The following is a 26493-nucleotide window of genomic DNA, read 5'->3' on the forward strand; positions in this document are numbered from 1 at the left end:
GGTCAGGGCACATACCCAGGTTGCAGGTTCCATCCTAGGTCAGGGTGTGTGCGAGAGACAACCAATCGATGTTTCTCTCTCCCTCCCCCCTTTTCTCTCTCTCTAAAATGAATAAAAACATATTTTTTTAAAGAACAAGCATTCACACATACTAAGGACACAAACAGCCATTTCTTTTGAGGGGACAAATTGGCTTTTCACAATTTCCTGTGTTCCTTCTAAGAGTTCTAAGAGTTATCTGAACACTTTAATTTGGTATTACAGATACTCTGTTTGATAGGGAAGAAAGAATTTTGAATTGGGATCTGTTTTGCTAATTTTCAAATAACCTTTCAAGGTGAGATTTAAAAAAAATTTTATCAACTTCCCCTGGTTGTGAACTTTGTTTCTAGAAGAAATCTTTTATGAGAGTGCTTTGTCAATCTTCTGACCCCATGGAAATTGAATCATGTCACGTTGAGTATTGAGGCTGATTGTGGTGCTTTTGTTTTATATTCATATGAGGAAAAGTATGTATGTTGTAGGCTGGAAGTGATTTATCCTATTGTCCTCCACAAGTATTATCCTTTGGTCAATGCGTTATTGGGTTTTAGAACTGAGATGCGAACTTGAAGTCATTAAAACTCCCAAGTCCCCGGCAATAAAGTCGTGTAAGTGGCTTCACCAACAGATTTATTTCAAAATGATTCCATTTGGAGGAAGGAAAGAACAAGTAATGCATTATATACAAAGACCTATTCAATAATTCATGAGACCAGCACACCAGTGACCATTTTAGATTCAGTTCATGGTCTTACAGCTGAAAATGAACTCTGTCTTAGAAGATAGCCACGGTTTGTCCCTCTCTGTGCTTGCGTCCACATGTACCTTGATTTTTGAGATACACATTTTGTACTGATTCTCCTATTTGGTGTGTTTAAATGGACCGGTCTTCTATGGAGGCTACTTTGAAAAAAATGAACATTTTATATGATCGCGCTACAAGAACACTTTTATATGCATTCCCTACCCTTAGCAAAGCAGGACTGTTTCAAAAATACATTGTGGTATTTTTCTTCATTTGGGCAGAAATTTATATTTTGTTTTCTACATGTGGAGTGAATTGCCAAAGGATGGATTAAAATAGTTTTATTGATGCCTAATATTGTAACAAACACAGTGTTGGGCAGTCATTGACTAGAAAGGCACACGTGGAAATGGCGTGCTGTCCTCTGGTGAGTCCTGGCAGGAGGCCCAGGCCCTTCAGCTGGGAACTCCTGAGTTCATCCTGAGCTCCATCCTACCCACAGCCACAGAGGCACCCGCTTCTTTTTAAGGTGGTGCGGTGCATGAGGGCGTGGAGTTGGGCAGCAGTTGCCTGCTTCTGTCCACTCTGTGAGCGCCACACCAGCAATAAAAGGGGAACAATGAAAAAGAAGCCTGCGGGACTGATGTGGGCAAGTACTTATTCCAGGATAAGTATTGGGTGAAAAATAAAAATGAATGAGTGATACTTTTGTTGTTTGCTGGAAAAGCTTCAGGATCCGTTCTTGCTTCCTTCCCTCCCTGTGCCCTCTCCTACTCCCCAATAAAAATGACTACTTTTTTAAAAAGTTAAAAACCATTTTATTTAAAAATCATTGTAAAAATGTATACTATTCAGACTCTTGTAAGGAAAATGTACGAATCACTAAGAAATCCCGCTGTTAACATTTTGAGAAGCATTTCATACCTGTACACACAGACACCTACACACATTGTACTTAAGTTATATTATGCGGCATATGCTGCTTTGAGTCTGTTTTTTCATTTAACAGTATGTCAGAGATACCTTTTCCCAGAAATAAAAATCCTCCTCATCATTTTAATTGTTGTGGAATATTCCCTTACATACTTATACCATTGGTGCATTCTCTATGATTAATCTAGGTTGGTTTCATAATATTTGCTCCCATGTGTAACCGAGATTGTATCTTTGTGTGTATGAAGATAACTCTAGTTATATGTTCCTACAAGTGGAAATACTGGTTTAACTAGTATGCACATGTAAACTTTTCATATATATTACCAACAGTGGCTTTGAAAGAAGGTGTTTCTTTTTAAAAAATAAAATTCATATATATTTCAGGTATACAACATGGTGATTTGATGTATGTATACATAGTAAAATGATTACTATTGTCAGTGTAATTAACATATCTTCTTACCTTTTTTTACTTGTGAAAGCATCTGAAATCTAGCTTTTTGGCAAATTTCCAGATTTAACATACTATTATTAACCACTAGAGACTCGGTGCATGAAATTCATGCACTCGGTGCGGGGGAGGGAGGTCTCAGCCTGGCCTGCACCCTCTCGCAGTCTGGGAGCCCTCAGGGGATGTCCGACTGACGGCTTAGGCCTACTCCCCGTGGAGAGTGGGCCTAAGTTGGCAGTCAGACATCCTTAGCACTGCCGCAGAGGCAGGTGAGGCTACCGCTACCGCTGCTGCCAGCCATGAGCCTGGCTTCTGGCTGAGCGGTGTTCCCCCTGTGGGAGCGCACTGACCACCAGGAGGCAGCTCCTGCATTGAGCATCTGCCCCCTGGTGGTCAGTGCATGTCATAGCGACTGGTCATTCCGATGTTTGGTCAATTTGCATATTAGTCTTTTATTATATAGGATAGTCATCATGCTGTACATTACATCTCTAGAACTTATTCATCTAACATAACGACAACTTTGTCCCTTTGAACAACATCTTCCATCCTCCCAGCCACCCTAAACTCCTTGTAGCCACTGTTCTACTCTCTGCTTCTATATATTTGACTTTTTTAGATTCCATATATAAGTGAGATCATGCAGTTTTTTTCTTTCGGTGTCTAGCTTATTTCATGTAGCATGATGTACTCCAGGCTCATCCATATTGTTGAAAATGGCAGGCACTCTTTTATAAGGCTGGATAATATTCCATTATATATACATATAAATATATGTATACACACACACATATATATATATGTGTATATATATATACACACACACACAAACATGTATATATGTACATATATATACATATATCTCACATTTTCTTATCCATTCATTCGTTGATGAACACTTAGGTTGTTTCCATGTCTTATCCATTGTGATTAATACTGCAGTGAAGATGGGAGTGCAGATATCTCTTTGAGGCACTGATTTCATTTCTCTGGATTATGTATATACCCCAAAGGGATCCTATGGTAATTCTACTTGTAATTTTTTGAGGAACCTCCATACTGTTTTCCATAATGGTGTACCAATTTACATTCCCACTAACAATTTATAAGGGTTCCCTTTTCTCCACATCCTCACTAACATTGTTAGCTTTTAGGGTTTTTGTTTAATAGCCATCCTAATAGATGTGAGGTGATATCTCATTGTGGTTTTGAATTGCATTTCCCTGATGTTCAATGATATTGAGCATCTTTTTATAAGAAAGTCTTAAAATACATTCCCATGTAGTTTAGTGCCTCCCTTACCAATTCCATACTGACTGGATATGATAAATCTTTTGAATATTTAATAAATTAATAAATGCCTCATTATTGCTTTTATTTTATTTTAGTATAATTGGACATGGTTTAAAATATTCATTGGCAATTTATATCTCTTCTTCTGTGACCTATCTATCGCCTTTGTCCATTTTTTGTTGTTGTTGAGCTGAATTATCTTTTTCTTATTGACTTTCAAAACCCCTCCAAAATATATTCAAAGATACATTCTTCAACTATACATAAAATCTATATGTATCCTGCTTAGGGATAAATAATTCCAGTGACCGATGAGACTTGCTTTGTTCCATTCTGGAATGGAGCTCATCGCTCTCACCATTTGTCATGTGGTGGAGGGATGCAGCCATCCAAGACCCGAGGGCGGTTGCCGAGGTGCCCTTGCTGCAGTGTTCCTCATTAATGGCTCAGTGAGGGTCTTGTGATCTGTGCAGTCTCCTCTCTTCCTCTTCTTGGGAAACATCTTTTACTTACTGCTGTGTAATTCTAATAAGATTGCCCTGGGTCAGCCATATCAAATAAGTGATGAGCAGCAGAGAAAAGACAATTCATTGGTTATTAATATTTAAAAGAAAATTTATTTTTGGCCTTTGCCCAAGAGTGAATTTCATGGTCTGTAAACCATAAGCGTATATGTGTAGTCAAGGGGAAATATTTATATCTGATATGAACCCTGGGAAAATTCTAGGGGAGATTCAGGGATCTTCTAGGGGTGCTGTAGGGTAAAGTTTTACATTTAATTTGGGGTTGCATAAAATGCATTCACTTTGGCCTAAAACTATTTATTGTTCCTAAACAGTTCCATTCCTTGGCTCCCATGTACTATCGTGGATCCGCTGCAGCTGTCATAGTGTATGATATTACCAAACAGGTAAGCATGTCACCTTTAGAATTTAGATGTCACTTATGGTGATTCTCTATCTTAGAAAGACCAAAGAAGAGATTTCACTGCTTAAATCTTGACAGTAGCCTGGAATGAGATTTCATAATGTGGTTGTCAGGGATAATGAACACTAGATATTGAGTTTATATCACCTGTATGTAAGGAAGATTCCAGGTTTATCTGCTAACTTAAATAAACAACAATGAACATTCATGTTTATTTATTTATTTACTTCAGAGAGGAAGGGAGAGGGAGAGAGATGGAAACATCAATGATAAGAGAGAATTATCGATTGGCTGCTTCCTGCATACCCCACACTGGGGATCGAGCCCGCAACCCGGGCATGTGCCCTTGGCTGAAATCAAACCCGGACCCTTCAGTCCACAGGCCGACGCTCTATCCACTGAGCCAAACCGGCCAGGGCGAACATTCATTTTTAAAATTTGACTGTTTGCCTATAGAGGCAGGGTCATGCCTGCTAGTACTGTTGTCCAGAATGTCAGCTTTTTAGGAAAAGGAAATTTATTTTTATTTTTAAGTTTTGCATGCTTTATAATTATAAAAGACTTATCTTCTATTAATATTTCAATCACACTACATAAAATGCCAAGGAGAGTGTTTATGTATGGATAGTGTGTTTGTGTACATATAAGTATATTTTTAGTGATCACATTGAGGATCCAGGATATCAACAACTGACTGCAGTGGTTTGCTGACTTTTTTTTCCCACTCCTGGAGCGCTGACTCAGTGCACAGGACTGCTAGTGTAATGAGTCATCACAGTTACCATCCAGGAGTTCCTGACCACTTTTACCTAAACGTGGTATCTGCCTTGGCTTGTTTCCTGGAGGACAGTTGTGAGTAAAGGACAGAAAAGAAAACAGACTCTAAAGCAGTGGTTCTCAACCTTCTTAATGCTGTGACCCTTTAATACAGTTCCTCATGTTGTGATGACCCCCAATTTCATTGTTACAAATTGAACATAATTAAAGCATAGCAATTAATCACAAAAACAATATGTAATTATATATGTGTTTTCCGATGGTCACGACCCACAGGTTGAGAACCGCTGCTCTAAAGTGTGTGTGTGTGTGTGTGTGTGTGTGTGTGTGTGTTTGTGTGTGTGAGAGAGAGAGAGAGAGAGAGAGAAAGAGAGAGAGTGAGTTTCCTTTTTCTTTCCTGAGGTAAGCATGAACATTGTCTTAGTCCTATGATTTAGTCCTTTTTCATGCTAACTCAAGGCTATACTTTTTTAAACAATTTTTATTGATTAAGTTTTTACATATGTGTCCTTATCCCCACATTACTCCCTATTCCCCCACTCATGCCCTCACCCCCCTGTTGTCCGTGTCCATTGGTTAGGCCTGTATGCTTGCATATACGTCCTTTGGTTAATCTCTCCCCCATCCCCCCCCCCCCCCCCCCCTTCCCTCTGAGGCCCGGTGGTCCGATCAATGCCTCTCCGTCTCTGGATCTGTCCTTGTTCATCAGTTTATGTTGTTCATTATATTCCACAAATGAGTGAGATCATGTGGTATTTATCCTTCTCTGACTGGCTTATTTCAGTTTTAATGGAGCTATTATTACTTTTTAAATTAAACTTATTGGGGTGACATTAGTTAATAAAATTATATAGGTTTCAAGTGTACAACTCTATGATACATCATGTGTAATTTCACTGTATTTACCACTCAAAGTCAAATATTCCGTCACCATATTTTGACCCCCTTTACCCTTTACTACCCCTCACCCCTCTTCCCTCTGGTAAGCACCATACTATTGTCCATGTTTATGAAGGGTTTTTTTTCTTGTTTGCTTTCAGTTTTATTTTTTATTTGTATTTTTTGCAGAAATATTTTTATTAAATTTACTGGGGTGACATTGGTTAAGATTATATAGCTTAACTTTATCCAGTTTTAGAAAAAGAAACCTTTTATAGGCTATTTAAGTATAATTGAGCTAATATTAGAATGTGTATCAAGATAGGAGTAGTTTGTTGATCTAGGTAAGCCTCCTGAAAATATTTTTCTCCATTAATTGTGTTGAGTTTGTATTTCTACTTGGTTGAAATACTGTTTATAGAATTATACAGGATTTTGTGCATAGCGTTATGTTAGGAACACATAACTCTAGTATGTTGATGGGTCTTTCCAGTGCTTGATTTATCCTTTGAATTTAGGACTCATTCCATACCTTGAAGAAATGGGTGAAAGAACTGAAAGAACATGGCCCAGAAAACATTGTCATGGCTATCGCTGGAAACAAATGTGATCTCTCAGATATTAGGTAAGATGCATTAAACTTTTTTGTGTGTAGTTAATTTCTTCCATCCCCAAATGTCTATGTGTAAAAAGCTGTCATGCCTGTATTATCCTCAGTGTAATAATTTAATCAACAGTCATTTACTTGTGGTGGTCAAGGTGATATTAAGAGTAGAATTAAGGGAAAATAGTAGGGAAATGCAAATTTGATGGACCACACAATAATGAATATTAAAATAAAACCTCCTACACACAGCACAGTTACATCCCTGACACTAAATGTCTTTGGGCTACATGGTTTTATTGTTTTTACCTTTCATTATTATTGTCATTGTTACTACAATCACCATTTTAGTAACTTTCATATGGTAAGGAGAGTTAGATTTTTTTTTTTAATTCTTACCTGAGGATATGATTTTATTGATTTTAGAGAGGAGGGGAGAGGGAGAGAGGGAGAGAGAAACATCAATGTAAAAGAGAAACATTGGTTGCCTCTCATAAGCACCCCAACTGGGGACCGAACCTGAAACCTGATTAGAAATTAGAAATTGAACCCATGACCTTTTGGTGTATGGGATGATGTTCTAACCAACTGAGCCACATCAGCCACAGTGAGAGATTCTTAACATTTTCCACACATCCCTGTTTATTTTATTTCTATACTTACGTTAAAGATGTAGTAAAGTCTGTTGTTCTAAGATCTGAATGTGACCCATCACATATGAACATTTTGGCTTGTTCCAGAAGCAGTGGGTTGTTGAATTCTTATACCTGAGATGTTTGTAGACACACAGTCCACATGGGCTAGAGATTTGATGATAACTCTATCTAGCCCGATAAGCTACTTATTTTCATTCAATAAAAATTTTATGAAAGAAAAATAGAGAATTTTGGTTGTCTCCATTCCTCTGGTTAATTTAATTCTCAGCAATCCCAGTAGTTGATTTTCATACAGCCAATGGCATCATGCTCCAGATTTTGCTAATCCAAATATGATTAAACCAAAGTTAAGTAACAGTGAAAAAAGATCTTGCAAAAGCTCTTAACATGGCTTTCAACAAATTGCTCTGTTTCTTTGGGTTTTCAAAAGCTTTATCTCACATTGCATTGGGTTGGTTTATAATAACAGCCATCAACACCAATTAATCATGTGTTTTTCTAGGGGCTGGACCAACCTTTAAATTCCCCAGACTTAGTTCAGATCCCTACCTTCTTTACTGTAATCCTAAAATAGTTTACTTGTATCCCCAGTATAAGTTTTGTCATTAGAAGGGGGTAGCATGGGTGGGTATAGAAGGCCTTTTCTGAGAGAAGGCGCTATCATCTAACACCATTGAACTGCGGTAAAGGTGTGACTTTTAAGTGAATTAAGCCTTGTATATTGTGGGAGAGCTGACAGACTAGAATCTACGCAGAAAATGATTTAAACTTTAATGGGATTATTTGGTTACATGGAACCAAAACCCAATTGAAATTAATTTCAGGGAAAAAAAGGAATTTATTGGAAGGTACTGGTACTACATGGTAAAAAACAGAGCTGCCTTTAGCTCTGGTATGCCATATATCTCAACTTTAGTTTCTGGCACTCTCTGTTTCTAGTCATTTCTATGGAAGGATTTCCCCCATCATGACAAGGCATTTGTGGTCAAGGGAGGGGACTTGGGTAATACACAATTATTTTTCCCGCCATAACTTTAAGAATGGGAGGGTGACTAGTTTGGAAGATGGGAAGTTTCTAGTAAAGTACAGCCTGGGCAGACAAAACATGTCTGTGACATGTTGGCTTGGCTACTGGCACCTAAAGACACTATTTCTGAGGGTGAAATTCAGCTTTTATGCACTGTATAGGGTACTCCTCAGCAAGCGTTCTGCTTTGTGCTAGCCAATTCCCACATGTACAGTTTCCATAATGCATGATTCACGCATCTCACCTCCAGCCACAGATTCACTCACAGCCCCTCCATGCCCAATGGGAGACAATGCAAGACCACCTCCCAGCTATACATCCAATGGAGACATCATGGGCCACTGTCACACGAGTCCTGGTTCTCTGGCTAATATGATACCCTTTCTCTTCTAGTTTGGCCTCAGCGAGGTCAGAATGTGGCTTCTAAGACCCCACAGTTGTAGTTTAAAGTGTGGAATATGTATCTTTTCTTATACTCAAAGTTATTTTAGATCTGCCTGTTATTGAATCATGCAGAAAGAAATGATTCCCTTTGCAATTCTCCTTCCAACCTCTGGTTAAGTCAACAAGAAAAACTAGTTTGATGCTAGTAAATTAAAAAAATTTAAAAATTTAAATGTTAATATTTTTATTAAGATAATTTATAAACCATAAAATGCACCTGTTTGAAGTATATAGGTCAATCAATGTTAGCATATTTATAGAGTTATGCAGTCGTTATGACATCTAATTTTAGAACATTTCCATCATCCTACAAAGAAACATCATGCTCATTTATAGTTACTTCCAATTTTGTATCATTTTCTCTTGTGCGTGATCTAATCTCATGCTGTTTTGTACAGTAACATGCTGTACAGGCTTATACCTAGGAGCAGTGGAATATGCCATATATCCTAGGTGTGTTGTAGGCTGTACCATCTAGACTTGTGTAAATGCTCTCTGTGATGTTCGCACAATTTCTCAGAACATATCCCTGGGGTTAAGCAGTCCGTGGTGGTAGTTGTCTGCAAAAGGCCCTCCACCTTAGACTGCTTCCTCTGTCTCTCTGTCTCTGTCTCTTGCTCTCTTCAAGGGAGAATAGGAAGTATAAAAATCAGTGTGAAAAACTTAGTAGCCTCAAGCTCACATGGAGCATTCTCCAGGATAGACCAAATATTAAGCCGTATCATAAACTTCAATAAATTTAAAACAATTTAAAATCATACAAAGTATGTTTTCAGATTACAATGGAGTTATATTAGAAACCATCAACAAACATGTGAGGATGTGAAAAACTGGATCACTCACACATTGTGTAAAATGGTGCAGCCACTTTAGAAAATAGTGCAGCAGTTTTTAAAAATTTATCTTTATTGTTGAAAGTATTACAGTTGTCCCCCCTCTCCCCGTACGGACCCCCTTCACCCAGCAATTTAAAAAACCCTAAATATGCAATTACCATATGTCCCAGCAGTTGCACTGTTGGGCATTTACCCCACAGAAATGAAAACTTTGATTTATACAGACCTGCACATGAATATTCATAGAAGCTTTATTTGTAACTGTCCCAAACTAGAATCAGCCCAGATGTCCTTCAAAAGGTGAATGGCTTAAACAAACTGTGGTGTATCCATGCCATGGAATATTACTCAGCAATAAAGAGAAACAAACTATTAGTACATGCAACTTGGGTGAACCTCGAGGGGAATTATGCTGAGTGAACAAAGCCAGTTCCACAGGTTTCACAGTGTATGATTCCAGTTGTGTAATACTTTGAAATGAAAACATTTTAGAAATAGAGGACAAACTAGTGGCTGCCAGAGGTGATGGTTAGGGGCTGTGTAGGCAGGAGAGAGGGAGGAAAGTGGGCATGGATATTAAAGACAACACAAATTCTCCTTATCATATCGGAACTGTTCAGTATCTTCTCTGTGGTAGTGGACATGTGAACCGACACAGGTGATAAAATGGTGTAGAACTTGCCCTGCCAGTTTGGCTCAGTGGATAGAGTGTTGGCCTGCAGACTGAAAGGTCTCAGGTTTGATTCTGGTCAAGGGCACGTACCTTGGTTACAGGTTCCCTGGCCCTGGTTGGGTGCATGCAGGATGCAACCAATCGATGTGTCTCTCTCACATCGATGTTTCTCTCTGTCTCTCCCTCTCCCTTCCACTCTCTCTAAAAATCAATCGAAAAATATTCCCTGGTGAGGATTAACAAAAAATAAAATATAAAAAATGGTGTAGAACTTTACACACACACACACACACACACACACACACACACACACACACACACACACAGGAGTACCAGTAAAACTGGGGAAGTCATCCTGGCTGGGTGGCTCAGTTGGTTGGAGTGTTATTTCTTACACCAAAAGGTTGCAGATTCAATTTCCTATCAGGGCACATACCTGGGTTGCGGGTTTGATCCCTGGTGGGGTGCGTACGAGAGACAACCAATCGATGTTTCTCTCTTTCTGTCTCTCTTTAAAAATAAAAATAAAACATATCCTGGGGTGAGGATTAAAATAAAAATAGTGGGGAAATATAAGTAATATAGAGTGAATCAATGGCAATATCCTGTTTGTGACATTATACTGTAGATTTGAAAAATGTTGCCATTTGGGGAACCTGGGCAAAGTGTACAAAGAATCTATTGGTATCATTTCATATAACTATGCTACATGGGAATCTCCAGTTACTTCAATAAAAATTTCAGTTAACAAAAAGCTGACTGAGGTAAAAATAATAACTAAATGTTAAAACAATGCCAAATGTATAGATATATTTATTCTCAATATATGATCAACATATATTAATATACATATTAATATATATATTTTTTAACTAAATGTTAAAACAATGCCGTGTGTGTGTGTGTATATATACATATATGTATGTGTGTGTGTGTGTGTGTGTGTGTATATATATAATCTCAATATATATGATTAATAGAGTTTTTGGGCCAAATGATGAATTTATCCCCATACAATGTACAAAAGGAAGGAAAATCAGATAACTATATTAAAAACTCCCATTTAGGAACGTGGGGAAGGGGAAGCCTGATGGATTGGTCCTTGCCCAGAGTATAAACCTTCTCCCACTAGATAAGCATGGTCTGGTAAGCATAGTCTGAAGTGACCCATCGGCTTGTTGACACGTTTCCATGGCAGTGGAATCGGATTCTTGGTCAACCAATCTGGCTGCTCCAGATTCTGCCTGCTGGTACGACTTTTTCTGGGGAGTTAGCCAAATCTCGCACTCCAAACTTTATTTAGAACTTGACCTTCTTTTACTTTAATCCTAAAGCACTTTGCTCTCCTGTAGTTGTCAGACACCATATTTTATTTTCGTTGGAGGTTGGAGCGGGACAGTATCTAGGTTTGGTTGGGTATGTGAGTATGTGTGTGTTTGTGTGTGCATGTGTGTAGGATAGCCAGTCTCATCCAGCAGACTGTGGTCGTGTAAACTTGTGCATCCTTATGAGGAGCTTTGTTTGCCTGTCGTATTTTGGGAGGGACTGGAATTTGAATGGAATTAACTCCCTGGACTTGACTCGGCCCACTGAGGTATCTGTGTGCAGAAGTGCCTCCAGAGGAGATGCCCATCATCGGGTTAGTGTGTTTCATATTCATGGCCCTACCTGAACGGCATTCAGAGGCATCTAGTCGGGGGCATTCGGGACTCCTGGTTTGGATTTTTTGTTTAAGCTTCAGATCTTTGTGAGAGATTTTCCTGGGTATCTTGACGAATTCCAGACAAAATCTTTCTGTGCCAAGTTGTTGTGACATTGGAGTAATGTGTAGTCTCTTGAATCTGAGGTGAGGACGTAAACTGGATTGATGCTACTGTAGGTGAGCAGGCTGTACACAGTAGGTGCTCAGTGGATGTCACTTCCCTCCTTTTCCGTGGTTCCTCTCCCTCCCCAGTGGAGATGGGCCTTGTGGAGAAGCTCTGGTGAGGGAGTGTGCCATTCCTGATGGGGCCTGGGAGATGGGGCTTCCCCTTTTCCCTATCATCTGCTGATGCTGAAGTAGGGATTGCAAACTTGTGGACATTTTAGGGATGTACAGGGTTGAAAGACAGTAAGAGAACCTCAACTGAAGTGATTGTACAGGACCTGAGGTAACAGCTGACTTGAAGAGCATGGGCAGCTCAGAGCAGAGAGCGTAAATGGTGTGATTTGCCTAACTCAGATGGCAGGAGAAGCTGACATGAGTCTGTGGCGGGCCACCAAGTTTCTGAACAAGTAATTCATGGCATGGCGCTGATTCCAGTGACTCTGAGGAGAGCAGATTTGGCCTGGGGTCTATATAGAAAAGAAATGTTCTTCAGAGAGAATCTAAGGAGCCCAGGAAGAAACTGCCCGGCCTTGTGTTGGGTCTGGTGGAAGAATTGGGGCAAAGAAGTCTTGAAAAGAAAAAAATGAAATAGGTCACCTTGATTTAGTAGTTTCAGAAGTTCCATGAACATAAAAACATCATGGAGAGCACTTTTTAAAAATTCAAATTCCAGGATCCAGCTCCAGAGATTCTGATTCACTAGGCAGGGGGAAGGTTGGGAACATACGCATTTTTAAAAGTGATTTATGCCCTGGCCAGTTTTGCTCAGTGGTAAGCGCATCGGCCCGCAGATCAAAGAGTCTCGGGTTTAATTCCCAGTCAAGGGTACATACCTTGGTTGCAGGTTCCCCAACCCCAGTAGGGGTGCATGCAAGAGGCAACCAGTCAATGTGTCTCACATCGATGTTTCTCTCTCATTCCCCCTCCTCCTTCCCTTCCACTCTCTAGAAATAAATGGAAAAATATCCTTGGGTGAGGATTTTTTTAAAAAGTGATTTATAAGGGGTCCACGGGCCATACTTGGAAAAGCATTTGAGTTAGGTGAAAGGAATTTATGGTAGGAAAGAAGGAGGGAGTCCCAGAACCTAGCTAAGGATCTGTGCAGGTCTGACTTCAGGCCACATATGCCTAAGCTTCCCTCTCACCCTCAGACCTCATGGAGACTGGAAATAGTTGCTTATCATTACTCACAATCCAGAAGCAGTTATTTGATTTCCAAATTAGAAATTCTTCCTGATTTGCTGATCATTTGGACATTGGCCTTCCTCCAGTGGTTTCTGACTTAACTTGCTCTTCAAGCTCTATGGTCTCCTGTGGCTTTTCCTTGGAAATCCACCTCTTACTGGCATCCTTAAGGCTGTGAATGAATCAGTAAGGATGAGGGAGGGATCATATAGAAGTGCTGATGGGAGAAAAGCTCTCAGGCCTGATTGACTTTATCTTGCAAATGGTAGCAGTAGGAAGTTACCTAACAAAAGTGATAGTGGAAATTAGGGGTTTAGGAGTGAGGGAACCTTCTACTCAGAGGTGGTAGGTAATGACCTGGAGATAGGTCTTCTATCGTTGGCCCTCTTTGCCCAAGGTTCCTCCCATTGCCCATAAATACAACCCAGGAGGTCATCAAGGACTGCGTGTCCTCTCTCCTCTACAGAGAAATGGACTCATGGTCTCTAAGATCTTGTATCAACACTTCTGCTATCTCTAAAGAAAGGGTGAGAGAGATTGGTGGGGCTGCTGCTGGTGAGTCAAATTTTTTTCCTGGAGTAGAGGTTGTACTCCAAGAAAGGAGCATCTCAGGGTAGAGGTGAAACTGGTGTGGGACAAAAGGAAGGAAATTTGTCCTATCAGTTTTCAGTCATTCAATTAGCAATAAATTTTTCTTAGTTCTTTTGTGTGTAGAAAGTACTATGGAAAGAACACGAAAAGAGAAAGTACTTTCTTTTTTTCTTTGTTTACTTCTGTTTGGGGATCCGAGAGTAGTACCCATGGGAAAAAAATACAAGACTATTTAACAGAGTTCCAAAAGTCATGGTGCGGATAGGACAAAGGAATTCAGGAAAGGGAAAGCTCATAGTTATCTAGAGTGATTTCGAAAGGCTTGGAAAGGTTTGCTCTCAGATGAGTCACAAGATAAGCTGTTAAGGATGAGTCCTGTAGGAGGAAATTCCAGGAAGGGAAGATAATGGACAAAGGCATGGAGGTGGGAGAGAGTGTGAGGGGACATCAAGAGTATTTCCCTGATGGCTTGCCCTGGGGAATGGAGAAAAAGATAGCTAGATAGTGAGAAGATAGTTTATGAATGACTTAAAAGTATGCAGAGTGGTTGTCCCGCCAGGGCATGTGCCTGGGTTGCAGGCTCAGTGCCCAGTGTGGGGTGTGCAGGAGGCAGCTGAACGACGATTCTTTTTCATCATTGATGTTTCTAGCTCTCTTTCCTTCTCCCTTCTCTGAAATCAATAAAAACATTTTTTTAAAAATATGCAAAGTGGTTCGGGCTTGATGTGCTGGGCCAGGATGGCAAACACCTGATGCTCTTGCCCCCCTCTCCCTGTCTCTCAGACCCGTGAATTGTTGCTTGCACGCAACATACCTGAGAAATTGATCCTAGTGACAGCTGTATTTTGTACATTTTCATACTATTTTATGAGTGTAATACAGTTTATCTGTCCATCTTACTGTTGATGGATATTTGAGTCACGGCATTGTCTTTTCCTGAGTCTGTTGTGGCCTCAGGTGCCTTCTTAACACAATGAATGCTTCATGTGTCACCACCAGTTAAACAGAGGAAACCTATTTGCCAGCCTCCAGGTAGGCTGCGGGAGCATTCTAAATTCTTGAGCAAGTAAGGATTCATGCAATTTCCTGTGTTATCTAGAGCTAGAAACTCGGGTGAGAGCTGGGCTTGGCAGCCTAAGTTCTCCTTCTACAGCTTCCTGAAATACACACCAGCCAAGTGAGAAATCACCACACATCTGTTGTTTCAAATTTTGGATAAAGTTAAGGTCTTTAGCTGACTAAAAATATATTTGGAAATAAATGTTTTTACTAAGAATGCATAAATTGCTTTCATTACTTAGATGTGACTCCAAAACTCATTCTAGTCTTAGTAGTGGGCCAAAAGTGGATATAGGAAGTTCTTTATACAAATCAAATAAGAGAACTTGAGATGCTGGTTAATAAAAATACAACTTATTCTAAATACTAAAAAACTAAAAGCACAAAAGCCAGTGAACATCAGAAGCCACCGAAAGGTCTGGAAATATTATGACCAATGTTAAAATGCACACAGAATTTGTTTGCGTGAGATGAGGAAGCAGAGTAGTGGCTGTGCTGTTAAAATATGTTTTGTGCTCCAACATGGGCTGCGCCTTCTGGTGTTTATAGCTTCTGATGCTGTGCAGGTGGCTGAGCCTGTATCTGCTCCCTATTGTCAAGCAGGAGGCTAAACCCTGAAGACCAAACTCCCCAAAGAGCCACGCAAGGGCATCCGGAATCTCTTTTTCTCAGTTTTCAGGTATTTTTAATGAAGACTCTGTAAAACATTTATGTACACTTTAAGCCTTAAAGTTTAAGGAACACTATGAATTTTAAAGTAAAATGAACAGCAGTGTAACTGAGTGAGCTTCCCTCCCCAGTTGTATCCTTAGCTCTTTCTCTTCATCCAGAAGTAACTATTACTCTGACTTTTGTGATAATTATTTCATTTTCTTGATATTTTACCACCCATGTTTCATTTCTAAATGACAGATTTAGTTTGTGTGGGTTTTTTTAAAGTTTTTTAAAAAATATTTTTTATTGATTTCAGAGAGGAAGGGAGAGAGAGATAGAAACATCAGTGATGAGAGAGAATCATTGATCGGCTGCCTCCTGCACACCCCACACTGGTATCGAGCCCACATCCCAGGCATGTGCCCTTTACTGGAATGGAAACCGGGACCCTTGAGTCCACAGCCCAAAGCTCTATCCCCTGAACCAAACTGGCAAGGGCCTGCTTTGGACTTTATATAAATGGAATAACCCTGTATGTTTTATATGATGAATGTTGCTTGCACTCAATATATCTGGGAAATTCATCCCAATGACAGCTGTATTTTGTACATTTTCATGGCTGTATACTGTTCTGTTTTACGAGTGTAATGTAGTTTATCTGCCCATCTTACTGTTGATGGATATTTGAGTTATTTCTGGTTTGGTGCTATGATGAACATTGCGTCCTGAACGTTGTTGTACATCTCATAGTGTCACGTGTATACGAGTTTAATTGCTGCGTCACAGGGTGTGCAAGTGCTCAGTTTTACTCGGTAATGTCAGTGTTTTTCCAAAGTGAATATCAGTGCAGCATGAGACTTCATGTTCACTAAGCCTTAATACTGTAAGATGTTAAGGTGTGGAGTGATGTCTGATAGTAATTTCAGTTTGCACTTTCCAAGTTACCAATAAGATGTACTGGGTGCATCTTTTTATATCTTTATTGGCCTGTGAAGCAAGTTTACTTTTGTGTGAAGAGCCTGTCACTTTTTCTATTGGGTCATTTACCTTAATCCTTGTTTATTCATACAATTTAAAAACATATATATGTGTATATATATGCACATACATGTTATATACATATATATTTGATGCTATAAATATATGTGTTGAAATATCTTCTTCAAGTTTATGTCTCACTTTTGACTTTATGTTGTCTTTTTATCATCAGAAATCTTTAATTTCTATGTAATAGTATGCATTCATTTTTTCCTTTATGCTTTTTTCGGGGGTTGGGAATGGGAGGAGAAGGAGGAATCAGCCATGTCTCCAAGCAGCCCTAGTTCCTTTTATTGGAAAATGGTTTTTAGAAACTAAGATGTAAGCTGGGTGTGCTTGTTGCTACTGGGGTGTCATTGGGCATAGACCCTTCAAGTGAACAGAGGTAGAAAATATATGCATGTATGCTAACCTGAGTATGCACACGTATCTGTAATTATTTCTATATCTATCTGTATCTAGATCAAGGTAAACATAAATTCATATTGACAGTTCTGATTCTAATCCAGAACCACATGACTCATTATAACCTTCTTTAGTGTGTGTGGGAGGGATGTTTTTAAAAGTCATCAACTAATGTCTGACTAAGCTGAATGGTAAGCTTTTGTTCCTGGAGATTTCTTATAGATAAACAGTAATCTTTTCCCTTTGACTTTACATGCTGCCCCAGATTTCAGAGTTTCAAAATGTAACTTCTATTAAGAAAAATGGTACCGTGTTCGTTATAATTATATGCTGTTCACTTAGGCAGTGGACTGATGAATCGAATGCTTACTGTGTTATAAGTAGTGTATGTTAACCTTCACAATCCTATGAAAGAGTTACAGTTATTCTCCCATCTTATTAATAAGGAAACTGAGGCACAGAGATTAGGGAGCTTGTCCCAGGTCTTGTAGCTAAGAGGATGTAGGGGCCCGGCTTTAAACCTGGGTAATCTGTTTTAGAGCTGATGTTCTTGACCATCCTACTATATTGTATCTCATAAGAAGTGTGAACAGGATCCAGGAGGGAGAATAATTTCTGAACTACTGAGAGAAAATGACAGCTGATTTGATTCTGCTCAGAGGATTTGGAGCAAGTGATTCTTTCCAATGGTTCTCTCAGGCCTTTTCAGGATTAGCCCAAATTTCTGTCTGAAAAGGATTATTAAGAGGCCAAGGAATGGCCAGGTCCCCTAGAGACCCTGTGCTTTCTGTTTGGTCCTCATTCGATTTGAATTCTGACACTCTTTATGAGAAACAATCCATTTAAGTCTGTGGTGAGAACCTGACACTGCTTGTTAGAACTTGACACCAGGAACTTGGCCCCAGGTGAATAGCAGTTATGGACACACGTTAATATGCAGGCAAGTCCCCATGGGAACAGAAATTCTTCCCAGGGCACACATATCAGATGCTTTGATCATTGTAAAAGGTTATTGCCCAATCAGATATTAATTGTGAAGGTGGCAATTCTTTGTTTTGTTTTTCATTTAAAAAAAAAAGTTCATTTTAGTGTTAGCTTCACCTCACAAGTAAGCCAACCCAATTACCTAAAAAACACACACACACACACACACACAAAAAAACACCACACTGGGATTTTAAAGAGATTTTGCTGCTTTAATTATTGCTAAAGTGGTTGCTTCATCTGTGTGTTGCATGAATATCTTGGATATTTAGACAAAATATGGGCTAATGGGAGCACAGCAATCCCTGGTTATTCATTCCAGTGGCTGACACAGGAGGGAGCGGGGAAGACAGAGGCTGCTTCATGGCACACCACAGCTTCTGCGTACAGCCTGCAGCCCTCCTCTGCTGGATTTTGATGGAATGTTGTGAATGGTTTCCATTGCTTTTGGCTAGAATAGCTTAAACATGTGGGATGGTTTTGACAAAAAATAATTCCACCAGACATTTAGCAGCTGTCTCCTGCTCACTGTTGGCTTGCTACTTACTCATGGCTTAGTTGGTTGTTTAAGCTTGACCTTGGCAAAGGGCTGTGGCTGGAGCAGAGAGTAAAAATCCAGGGCAAACATTTTTAAATGAAATGTTGTATTTCAGGAGTCTGGAAGGATATAAAATGCTATTGCTGTTATGGTGTTTGCTGTTATTGCCGTTATGCTGTTACGGTGTTTAAAAATATATCATACACAACTAGAACCTACCTGTACCACCAGAGATTTTGCTTGGGAAGAACTTGTGAGAGCACTACTATTTTATCACTTATAAAATTGTGTCTGAGAAATGTATAGTCATGCTTTAACGACGAGGATATGTTCTGAGAAATGATGTCATTAGACAATTTCATCCTTGTGTGAACACCATACAGTGCACTTATATAAACCTAAATGGTATAGCCTACTGCATATTTAGACTATATGGTACAACCTGTTGCTCCTATGCTACAAACCTGTATAGCATGTTACTGTACTGAATACTGTAATCATAACACAATTTAGTAATTTAATAAATCACTTAGGTGTAATTAGCTGGTCATAGGGAAAATAGTTTAAAACGAACAAGGATTTATTTTTTTTAATTTTATTGATTTTTTTACAGAGAGGAAGGGAGAGGTTTAGAGAGTTAGAAACATCGATCAGCTGCCTCCTGCACACCCCTCACTGGGGATGTGCCCACAACCAAGGTGCATGCCCTTGACTGGAATCGAACCTGGGACCTTTCAGTCTGCAGGCCGACGCTCTATCCACTGAGCCAAACCAGTCAGGGCAGAACAAGGATTTAAATGTAAAATAACAAATTCCTAAAAGTTAGAGAAAGGAGGTGAATTTTAAAAACAATTTTGAAATTGCAATGAACTTTAATCATGATACAGAATTCAGAAGTCAGAGAGGAAAATGATCAATAAGTCTGACTTACACTTTTTGTGGCAAAAATGTCACAAACAAGATTAAATACAAATGATAAGCTGAGAGAAACGTGGACACTATATTACAAAGGGCTAGGTTTTTTAATATACAAAGAACAATTTCAAATAAAAAAAGAATTCTAACAACTCAAACCCAAGTGACAGAGGACATGCACAAGAATGTCAGAGAACAAGAAATATGAAAAACTGCTCACCATGTTTGAATAAAAGTTACTCAGAATTAATGTCAGGTTTTTCATATGGAGAAAGGACTTTAAAATATAATCCAATTTTACTTTTGGCATGATTTATGGAAATTACTGCGTTAAGCAAGTTGGCTGATATAGCCTGTGTTCCCTCATTCTTTTGTGGAATGGTAATGACTAGACTGGGAGACTTCTGGGGCCATGAAATGGAAGGGTTGAATAAAAAACACCTATGAAAGGCCTTCAGACTTTGAAGTAGGTGGAGCCTCCTGTTTACTTGGTTCCTCTATTTGCATCATTTCCTCACTCTTTAGTATTCTGTAAGAAAATGGTGTCATGTCATTACCCTTGCTGATACAGCTTTGTAAAGAGACACTGATATGCCACTTAGTATGGGGCAGGTATTGTTTTGAGCACTTTATAATATCAGCTTAACATTTAAAATTGTTGTAAAGCATTCGCCCCATCAGGGAGAATGAGGAGCATAAGACCCAAGGGAAGTGGACTTGAAGGGGCTGTCTATTGAAGGAGAAAATAATTCTCATTCTCTGAGTAACACACTTGAACTGCCTTTCTCCCATCAGCTACTTCCTAGGTCATCCGTGAGAGATTCTGAACTATAACCCATGGCTAGAGCATACCCTTCAGCACATGTGGGCTCAGTGGAAGTCATCTGTCTCCACTGACTTTCAGAAGGAACCCAGGGAACTGAACCTTCCCAGTGAACCCCTAGGAGGCATAGAGCATTATTCCACCTTAGCCTGCTGGTCTGATCCTCTCCCTCACAGGTAGGGTTTCAGGAACACCTCTTGGTGTACCTGTCCCCCTCTCTCCCTTCCCTCAGTGGAGGAGGATCATGGACAATTAAACAGCCTTGGAATTAGAATGAGTCAGCTGCCATGTTGCCAGGTTCCACCCATGAACAACAAAACAAGGACCCTTATTGGTCAGCACAGCCTGTTGAAAAGTCTGGGACCCACAGGAATGTTGTTCCCTGACCTCCCTTCCCTGCCTCGAGCCTCTGAGTGCTGGGCCAGCTCAGGCTGTGCGTCTGAGACACATGACAGGCTGATGTGTGGACCATACTGGGATATAAGCTGATTAACAGCAGAGCCTGGGTCGAGCAGGAGACTCCCCCCTTTTATGTTGCTTGCACCCCTAGGCCTCCCTCCTGGCCCGTTTGGAAGGGTGGGTGAGCCTCTGCCTTCAGGACTTTTTTAGTTGACATTCTCAACACTCCCCACGCTTTCCCGTAAGTCCACATGGAGACCTTCCTCTAGCCCAGTGGTTCTCAACCTTGGCTACACATTAGAATCACCTGGGAATCTTTTTAAAATCCTGATTTCTGGGCCTCATCCTCCGGAAATTCTGTTTCTTTGTTACTAATGTTGTGGCCCCACCCCATAACAAAGAAACAGAATTTCCGGAGGATGAGGCCCAGAAATCAGGATTTTAAAAAGATTCCCAGTGGATTCTAATGTGCAGCCAAGGTTGAGAACCACTGCTCTAGCCCAGTGGTCGGCAAACTGCGGCTCGCGAGCCACATGCGGCTCTTTGGCCCCTTGAGTGTGACTCTTCCATAAACTACCCCGAGCGGGCGCACGTACAGTGCGATTGAAACTTCGTGGCCCATGCGCAGAAGTCGGTTTTCCGCCTGGGCGAGTCTATTTTGAAGAAGTACTGTTGATATTTGGCTCTGTTGACTAATGAATTTGCTGACCACTGCTCTAGCCGAATCCTCTCTGCTGAAGGTAATTTGGGGATGACTTTGTCATTCAATCAGTTAACAAATACTCATTGATTGCCTCCTAGGTGCCATGCGGTGTTATGATCCCGGCACACTCAAAAACTGGGGTCCTGATATCTAGAAATCCACAGCCTATTTTCGAGCCACACAACCTCACAAGGATGATAGTATTATGCTTGCATATGCACAGGTGTAAGGGCAAGGGGGAAGAGCATTTTCTCTGGAGGGAGGGAATGCTGGACTGAGCTCTCCAGGAGGCCACGGTGGAAGAGCGCCAAGAGAATGGGGAGGGTTGGACGGGGGAAGAGCAGGTGCATGACCCAGAAACAGACACAAGCACAGTAAGTTCCCAGAATGATCACTTGCTTGGAATGGCTGTAACGTCGGGTGTGAACGGGGGGAATGAGACATGAAGCCTTGTTCTGCTACCCGTTGGGTTTTATTCTGAGGCAATTGGTATATAGAAGAATTCTATTCACATGAATACTTGATAGATTTGCAGTTTTGAAAGATTCCCATGGTGAGCATGTGGGTAGTGAATTGTAGGAGGCTGGAGGACCAGTTAGAGAAGCATGTTTAGTTTTTGTTGTGGGGAGACAGCATAAGTGTCATGGCTAGAAACTGAGTTGACTTTGCTAGCAATTTGTTTAGCACAGGTTTGCTGTGGGAATTATAATAATTTCACAGACCAATAGCGTATAGGATAATATCTTTTAATAAGCCAAATAAAGAAATAACATACTCCAAACAAATGACACATTAATCAGACCATTGTTCCAGGCAAACGGGGGGTGGGGGTGGGGGTTGGAGTGGGGGTGGGGAGTATGAAGGAATAAAGTCCAGGGAGGCACTTGGGAGAGTCAGTGACCAACTGACTAATTTCCAGATTTCCAGCTGCCAGCGCAGAGTAAAAGTCTCCAGTCGCTGGAGAGTTTTGCTAGGGAATGAAGATACCAGTGTTGATGGGCGAGCTGATCTCTTTCCCAGGGTCACAGCCTGTCACCACTGGCTAGGAGGAGTGCCTCACCAAGACAGGAGGGAATGCCCCTCTCAGAGAGTCCTTGCAAACTCTCCGTATTTGTAGTCTAAATGTCCCCTTGGCCCGGAGTGGCTTCTCCACGTGTTCTCATTGATAAGAAGGGGCCCCTCAGTAGCTGGTTGCTTATCAGTGACAACAGATGTAGAATGACGACATCCTGGCAGGACTTACTTTATTCTTATATCAGATAACTTTTTGGGGGTCATAAACAAGTGGATTAAAAGAACTTCATTTATGTCATAAGCAAGTGGGTGTGAAATCATCTTAACCCAGGAAACAACAAGGCCACTGCAGAAGTCCGTGTCCTGAATGAAGAAGCCCGAACTCGGGCAGAGGCAGGGACAGTAGAAGGGAGGCTGCCAAGGAGGTTAAGCTTCATTACTTAGCGTTGGAAGATGAGAGAGGGGAAGAACTTGGGTGCCTCCATGATTTCTTACTTGGTAAGTGGAAGGTTTATGGAAGGAGTGGCCAATCTGCGGGCGAAAGGCAGTTATCAGGCTGTAACAAGTTACTATTGTGAAGCGCATCTGCTGCTCAAGTAGCAATGACAAGCTAGCTCAACAAGGAGATAATGTCTAGATACAGAGGAGAAAGGGTAGTGTCTTCAGTCCTCTGAGCCTGTTACCACAGGCCATGCATGGTTAGGAGTCCCTAAAATGCTCTACTGCAGTGTCCACTGTTGGAGACAGTCTCCCCTCCCCAATCCTGACCGGAATGATCCCCATCACTCAGCTCGTTTTTTTTAATTGTTCACACTATCACAGATGTCCCCCATATTTCTCCCCTTGCCCAGCTCCCCTGCCCCTACCTTCACTACACTGTTGCCTGTGTCCATGAGCTATACATATATGTTCTTTAGCTAATTCCTTCCCCTTCTTTTATCCAGTCCTCACCACCCCCTTCCTTCTGACCTCTGTCAGTCTGTTCCATGTATCCATGCCTCTGGTTTTGTTTTGTTCATCAGTTTGTTTTGTTCATTAGATTCCATAAATAAGTGAGATCATATGGTATTTATCTTTCTCTGACTGGCTTATTTCGCTTAGCATAATAATCTCCAGATCCATCCATGCTGTTGCAAAGGGTAGGAGTTCCTTCTTTTTCACAGCCGAGTAGTATTCCACTGTGTAAATGCACCACAGTTTTTTATCCACTCATCTACTGATGGGCCCTTGGGCTGTTTCCAGAGCTTGGCTACTGTAAATAATGCTGCAGTGAACATAGGGGTGCAGATATTCTGATTGATGTGTTGGGATTCTTAGGATATATTTCCAGAAGTGGGATGGCTGGGTCAAATGGCAGTTCCCTTTTTAATTTTTCGAGCAAACTCCATACTGTTTTCTAAAGTGGCTGCACTCATTTGCATTCCCACCAACAGTGCACTAGTTTTCCCTTTTATCCACATCCTCACCAGCACTTGTCGTTTGTTGATTTATTGATGGTAGCCATTGTGGAAGGTTTGAGGTGATGGGGCTTGTCTGTGGTAAGAAGGATTATGAAGTACAGGTTCCAGCTGGCCTGGCTTAGGAGGCCTCTCTCCTCTGGTGTGGAATCCCCGGACAGCCGTCTTTGTTTAGTACGGTAGGCTCTGGTTAGGCCCTTTTGCAGCAAGTGCCTGAAAGGTTCTCCTCTCATCCGCTTTGGGGTGGTAAAGAATTTAAATGCCAAGGTAGAATTTTTCCCAATGGCTTTATAAACGAGTAGTAGCCATTCATGAGGAACTTGGAGAGGGTGGAGGAAAGGGAAGGAGCTAGGAAGATGGGGAAGGTCCCTTCACTGCCCCCTCCCAGTTTTGATTTTCCATCCTCCCGTTTTCTTCTCCTGTAGCCTCCCAGGCCAGCATTGTGTTCTCTCTCGCCTACAGCATTAGAGGAGCTTCCGAATTCTTCGCCTGGCTACCCCACTCTAGTCCATTTTGTTCATTGTGTTTTCCTAGATCTGGAGCTTCCTAGTGGGCCCTGTCACTGTTCTTCATTGGCCACTGCGTGCTTTCCTGCCCATCTGCCACAGTTCCTGCCAGACTCTCTCTCAGACACCAGGCCATTCATTTGTAAATCCACTGGTACACCCAAGGCAGGGTCAGGTGCAGATCGACTTTTAATAGTCTCTGGGGATGAAGGTGCTCCTCACCGTGGGCCTTTGTCAGGCTGTTGCATCGGAGTTCTCACCTGTGTTCTCCCTGCCCTGCGTGGCCACATTTCAGGGGACCTCCTCCAACTCATCTCCTTCAGTTCCACTGATCAAAATGCACCACTTTCTACCCATCTACTGCTTATCTTAATATTGCAGTTGTTACAATGTTGTGGACTAGGGTGACTGTGGATGTGTTTGCCTTTGCTCGCAAACGAAGATTCCAGAAGGCAGGGAGTGGTGTTTTCTGTAGCACCTACAAGGAGGACTGGCATACCATAACTGCTCGATTAATATTTGTTGGATAGATGAATAAACTTCTGGAGAATCGGAACTGTGACTTTTTAATCTTTGGATTCACCACAGTGTCTTTACATAAAAAGTAGATCAATAAATGTATTTTTAGATTGTTCATTTAAATAGAGTTCATGTCCTAAAACCTTTGCAGGAACAGCTATTTAAAGGTCAAAGTCCAAATATGCCATAATGCATGGTAGCTATTGTAGCTATCACATGTTCATTTCCAAACTTTCAAATCATGCCACATATTTTGTCTGGTTTGTGAAAAATGATATAATGGAGTCTTATAGAAACATGCACACACATTTAAAAAAATACTGAGTCATTATTATGGGGGGAAATGTTTGAAATCAACCCTACCTCGGAAAGCTGGAATGTGTACATAATGATTTTTCCCTGTTCTGGAATTCTTTACTTCTATGGGACTAGACAGTATGTTATATATGCACATCTTGTCTCTATAGATGCTAGAGACCAGGTTTTAAACTTTAAAATGTCTCATTCATGCTAGGTTTTTAATACTTGCTGAGCGATGGAGTTGATATTCTCCAGGAAAGTAATGGAGCTGTTTCCACATGAGCTTTTTGTTTGGCCTATTGGGGTTATTTATATCTTACAAATGAGCATTAATTTCTGTCTGGGTTTCACCTCTTTTCAGGGAGGTTCCCTTGAAGGATGCGAAGGAATACGCTGAATCCATAGGTGCCATCGTTGTTGAAACAAGTGCAAAAAATGCTATCAATATTGAAGAACTCTTTCAAGGAATCAGTAAGTACCTGAAATCATGTTTTTAGCTTAGCTTACGATTTTTATGCCTCTGAGAGTCACAGGATGAAATCACAGAGCTCTCAAGTAGAGCTTTTCCTCTGTGTGAATTTGTTTGATGATGTGGATATAAAACCTACAAGCATGCACTTGTCAATACTGACCTATATTGTGTCTCCCAAATCTACATTTCCAAAATTCTGTCCTTTAATCTGGTAATTCTATGTTTTATGAATCAAAAGGAAGTAACTCTGTTGCAAAATAAAATTTATTTTTATTTCAAAATTATGTATTCTACCGCATTTTATGTGTGAGGGTGGAAAAATTAATTTGCCTTCTACAACTTAAGTTCTGGCTGAACTAATGAAATTGACATGAGACCGATTAACAAGAGAAAATGACCAAATGTATTATGTATGTACATTTGGGGGCTTTATAAGAATATGGGTCCCCCAGGACAGAACTGGCAGTTGAGGCTTATATGTTATCTTGAGCTAAGGAGAAGAGGGGTAGGTGGGTTGTAGTTTGGGAATTCATGTGGGGGGCGGGGGGGGCGGGGGAAGGCAATCCACATGGAGATGGAAAAGCAAATGTGTGGTAAACAGATGTTTGCTGGGCCATCTTTACAGTGGGACACAGAGAAGACTGATTGAATGGGCCTTGCTACATTCCTCCCTGTCTGTCACACTAGCTCATATTAAACCACTATAGTTATCTGTAATGATAGCTCCCTTCCTGGAGCAGGTCCTCTATCTAAATTCTTTTAGGCAATTAGGAG

General features: G+C 40.7%; 1 protein-coding gene across 1 annotated transcript in view; it reads left to right on the forward strand.

Annotated features, from left to right (window-relative positions):
• The window catches only part of RAB31 (RAB31, member RAS oncogene family), a 121295-nt gene that overhangs the window by 79983 nt on the left and 14819 nt on the right, over positions 1-26493 (forward strand). Inside the window, exons 4-6 of the mRNA XM_070420667.1 lie at positions 4306-4377; positions 6569-6675; positions 25609-25718. Coding sequence (XP_070276768.1) covers positions 4306-4377; positions 6569-6675; positions 25609-25718 — 289 coding nt within the window. The remainder of the gene's footprint in view (positions 1-4305; positions 4378-6568; positions 6676-25608; positions 25719-26493) is intronic.

The sequence above is a fragment of the Myotis yumanensis genome, unplaced genomic scaffold, assembly GCF_028538775.1.
Source record: "Myotis yumanensis isolate MYYU_CA2020_CCGP unplaced genomic scaffold, mMyoYum1.0.hap1 SCAF_7, whole genome shotgun sequence".
In the NCBI taxonomy this organism is placed as follows: domain Eukaryota; kingdom Metazoa; phylum Chordata; class Mammalia; order Chiroptera; family Vespertilionidae; genus Myotis; species Myotis yumanensis.